The sequence below is a fragment of the Helianthus annuus genome, chromosome 1 (assembly GCF_002127325.2).
Source record: "Helianthus annuus cultivar XRQ/B chromosome 1, HanXRQr2.0-SUNRISE, whole genome shotgun sequence".
NCBI classification, from domain to species: Eukaryota; Viridiplantae; Streptophyta; class Magnoliopsida; order Asterales; family Asteraceae; genus Helianthus; species Helianthus annuus.
In genome coordinates, this window is record NC_035433.2 from 113,083,827 (window position 1) to 113,088,268 (window position 4,442).

The 4,442-nt window shown below is 34.3% G+C and overlaps 1 protein-coding gene across 1 annotated transcript; it reads left to right on the forward strand.

Moving 5' to 3' along the window:
• The first annotated feature begins 605 nt into the window (after nt 1–605).
• LOC110873589 (ELMO domain-containing protein C) lies at nt 606–4,219 on the forward strand. Its single transcript, XM_022122541.2, has 9 exons — nt 606–922; nt 1,669–1,778; nt 2,086–2,154; nt 2,936–3,051; nt 3,126–3,180; nt 3,285–3,405; nt 3,512–3,559; nt 3,672–3,766; nt 3,923–4,219. The coding sequence occupies exons 1-9, from the start codon at nt 841–843 to the stop codon at nt 4,022–4,024; spliced, it is 798 nt and encodes a 265-aa protein (XP_021978233.1). The 5' UTR covers nt 606–840; the 3' UTR covers nt 4,025–4,219.
• Nucleotides 4,220–4,442: the final 223 nt, after the last annotated feature.

Sequence of the window (4,442 nt, forward strand, 5' to 3'; positions counted from 1 at the left end):
TTTTTAAAGCTTTAGCTTGGCTCAGACTTGCTCATTTATTCTTTATTAGCTATTAAATTATTTTATTTACATTTTTATATAATTATCTACATATATTTATTTATATATAATAATAATATTTGTTAGTAAATAAAAACCCTTTTAGGCTCGCAAGACGCCTCCAGCTTGATATGCGAAACTTGTGCTCAAGCTTGTTTATCTAATGAGCGACAATAAAGTTTGACTCAGGCTCTAACTTGTTTAAGCTCGTCTCGATTTGAGTTTTTAGTCAGCCATTCTCGAGTGACTCGTCTTGTTTACGCAGAATATTAAAAGGTGTGTTTGTTTGTAGCTCTGAAGTTATAATAACCGATCTAGCTAAACCATCAAACCGATGTAAACATGATTTTTTTCGAAAGACCTATATTACCCTTCTACTTTACACTATAAATTCTAAATTATTCCAAACATCCTCTCTAAACGACATATGAGAGCCCCACATCGATAAACATCTAGAAAATGAGCATATATTATTTCTAGAAAAATATTTTGTTTTAGTTGATTTTTTTATATAAATAAATAAAAAAACAAATGAAATATTGTTAGACCACAATAAATAGTCAAAGCATTGACACTTAAAAGGTCAAAATTAGTTGACCCTCTCGCTATCTCATCTCAAATTAACTCCATCTTCTTCCAATCCAAACGTAAACAGCGTCACTATCATTCATTTACCATTATTAACCACTGATTCCATATTTTACTCCCAATATTCACGATGTGCTTCGCCGGTATTCCACTATTAATGCCCGAACAACAAAACCTCCATTAGTGCGTGTATTACTGTGTGTTTTTACACCAATGGATGACGGCGGATCCTTCGTCGCTGTTCGCAGGATTCCTCAAGGTCTCGATCGAACCAATACTTGTCACGCTACTTCAGGTATACTTCAATATCTTCTCCTCCTGTTGTGATTTTGATTAACTGCATTCGTTTTAGTTGAAGATTGGATCTGTATTGGTTGATTTGTTGAGTGTAGGTTTGATTGATTGAATTTGAGTTTTGTGTGAGTGTTTGTAGGATTCATTGATTGATTAGGAGGTTCTGTTACGACGTCGTTTAGGTGAAATGAAACGGTTGATAAGGTAGTTTTGGTTGAGCTTGAGTTAGTTGAGCCGGAAGATGTGCGTGTGTGATTATTATTATTATTATTGTTATTATGTTATAGTGACTAATTGAATCACCTTTATAACAGGAATTATGCACAAAGTTTTTTGACTTTTTGAGTATTTATTTACTATTTGAATGAATATGATTTGCTTTGTATTTATGTTGATCATAAGGTATTCCTATATTTGTTAGTTTCTAGTCTAATGTAATGATACCCGTTGTTTGTCTACCGTGGACAGCATTTAATGTTGCTCGTTTAAACGGTTTGGTTGTGTAATTTATGCTTCTTGACATTTAATATTCTGATAGTATGTTATATTTGGGGAATTTTACGTTGATATGTAATTTCTCTCACTTAGCCATGATTGAATATTGATACTTATTGAATATTTCTTTTGGCTGTTTGCTGTTTAATTGATTGATGATTCATGTTTTGAAAGTTTTCTATAGCTGAAAAACATGACTTTGGGGTATACTATAACTTACTTGTTCTGGTCATCATCATCCTTTTGTTGTAGATGAGGTTGTTGCCGGCTCAACAGCATGGCTTGGCAGAAGCCTTTCATGTGTTTGCGTCCAGAGAAAAGCAGGCGAGTCTCGTCCTTCATTTGACTTGACTCCAGCCCAGGTATTATTAGTTAAACTAGTTCTTTTGTTTTATTTTTATATATTTTTTTCTGTGTAGAGGTTGCCCTTGGACATTCATACTGTTTAGTTGTTTTATATTATGGATTATGGCTTACGGCCATGGGAGTTTGGGTCTTAATATGATTTGTAGTGTTTTTTCTGTCAGCTGTGCTTGTTCTTGGTAATGCAGTAAACATTTGCATTTACTATAGTGATCTCAGCGACTTCGCTTTTTAACAATAATGTGCACTAGTATCTTTAACACATAAGTGGTAGACTCATGCTTTCTTTTTCTGTGTTGCTGTCAGGAGGATTGCCTACAAAGACTGCAAAACCGTTTAGACATAGCCTATGATAGTTCAATTCCAGAACATCAGGTACATTTAGGCTTGTAAATGAACCGAACGTTCAGTGAACCGTTCGACGGGTAGTTCGTTTATGTTTATTTATTTGATAAACGAACAAACATGAACAGATTTTTGTTCATTTAATTGAAACGAACCAACATAAACACGTCTCGTTTGATTACTTTTAGGTTTGTGAATGTTCATGCATTTATGTCCGTTTATGTTCCTTCATTAAGCTTCGTTTATGTCCGTTAGTTTATATTCAATAACATTTACTTTATAATTGTTGGATATTGCTGGATCATCTAAAGACTAATGGCATTTACTCATTAGACTTTAATTTGGATATCGTTGCTTACGTATAATCGGTGTCAGTTAATGTTCTGAAGGTTCGTTTATGTTCAATATGCTCGTTAAAATATTACAAGCCGGGGGTCTCAATGGAAGCAGCCTCTTTATCCCTACGGGGTAGAGGTAATGCTGTCTACATCTACCCTCCGCAGACCCTACCTTAGCTCTGCTATTGGTGGGATTTACCGAGTATAATGATGATGATGATGTTCGTTTGAAATATTAATGAGCAGACATAAACAAACACAAACACGTTCACTTTCTGAAGGAACGAACACAAACAACAAAATTCGTTCGTTTAAGCATTCATGTTGGTTCATTTATCCAATTAATGTACCTAAACAAGCCCCGCTCATGCTGGTTCGGTTCTTTTACAATTAATGTGTATGCACAAATATATCTTTATGTCTAAAACAGGGAAGCAATAATTTTCTACTTATTTCCTATATTGTTGTTGTAGGAAGCATTACGGGCATTGTGGAAAGCTGCATTTCCTGAAGAGGAACTTCGTGATCTAATTTCTGAGCAGTGGAAGGAAATGGGCTGGCAAGGGAAAGATCCTTCCACAGATTTTAGGTAAAACAATTTCCTGATTTTCCTTGAAATCCGCATTATATTACCTATTCATGAATCCTAATGTTCTGTGACAGGGGTGGCGGGTTCATATCACTGGAGAACTTGCTGTATTTAGCTAGAAATTTTCCGGTATGCTTCTTATCTATCTTGACCCGAACCTGTTAGCAGACCCGACAATTTTGCCAGGATTAGTTTTGCTTATTTGTTACATGTTGGACACTGATGTTATGCAGAAATCATTTCAAGATCTTCTTAAGAAGCAGGAAGGTGAGAGGGCAATGTGGGAATATCCTTTTGCTGTAGCAGGTGTCAACATCACATTCATGCTTATTCAGATGCTTGATCTTGAAGCAGGTACAATAACTTTAGATTATTATTCCATCGTTCTTTGAGTAAGTTGCGTTTAACATATTTTAGTTTCGATTCCGGCAAAGCTTTTAACAGTGTTTCAACCATGCAGTAAAACCACGAACTTTTATCGGAGCAACCTTCCTGAAATTTCTTTCAGGTATATACATCCACCCATTTTTAAATGTATTTGCTTTATTTATTTATGTTTTTTATAAATTAAGGAATCAGCAATTTTACAGATTTTTTTATATAATTTTATTTCCCTACAGAAAATGAATCAGCGTTTGACCTTCTGTATTGCATCACATTCAAGCTAATGGATCATAAATGGCTTGCCATGCACGCTTCTTATATGGATTTCAATGTATGTGCAAAACTAGAATATGTTAAACGGGTGGAAAGCCATCCAAAGTCTACTTTTAACGCATATAGTCTCCTAAACCAGTTTATTCAATATTTTTTTTAATTATTATTGTAATTGTATTGCTTCTGTAATCATAACTATCATTCCATGATACAGGCTGTGATGAAATCAACACGCCGCCAGCTGGAAAGAGAGCTTTTACAAGATGATGTAACTCGGCTTGAGGATTTACCTTCATACCGTCTTCTTACTCGATAGCGTTAAGTTTTCATTTCATCCAATTTGATTTTAAAAACCAGCTTTCGGTTTTTTTTCGTAATTAGTTCATAGTTTCTTGTGAAGATGATAAGAGGATGACTTGCATGCTTTTATTTTCATTGGTTCAACTTTTTTTGAACAATTTTACAGTAGGTGTCTCTTACCTTCAAATTTAAACCCTATAGTTTTTCCCTTTGTCCACTTATGTTAGATTTGAATTTTACATATTTTCCCTTTTTTTAAAAATAAGTTGTAATCGTATAAATTATGTCTTGGGTGACTTTCAAATGATTTGACCCATCTAACACATTTCTTTTACAAAGTAGGTGAAAAGTAGGGATCTTCAAAAACCATTAGAAACTGAATGAACGATTCAAACTGAGCTACTTAAGAAACAAATATGATTTTGCCCCTGGTT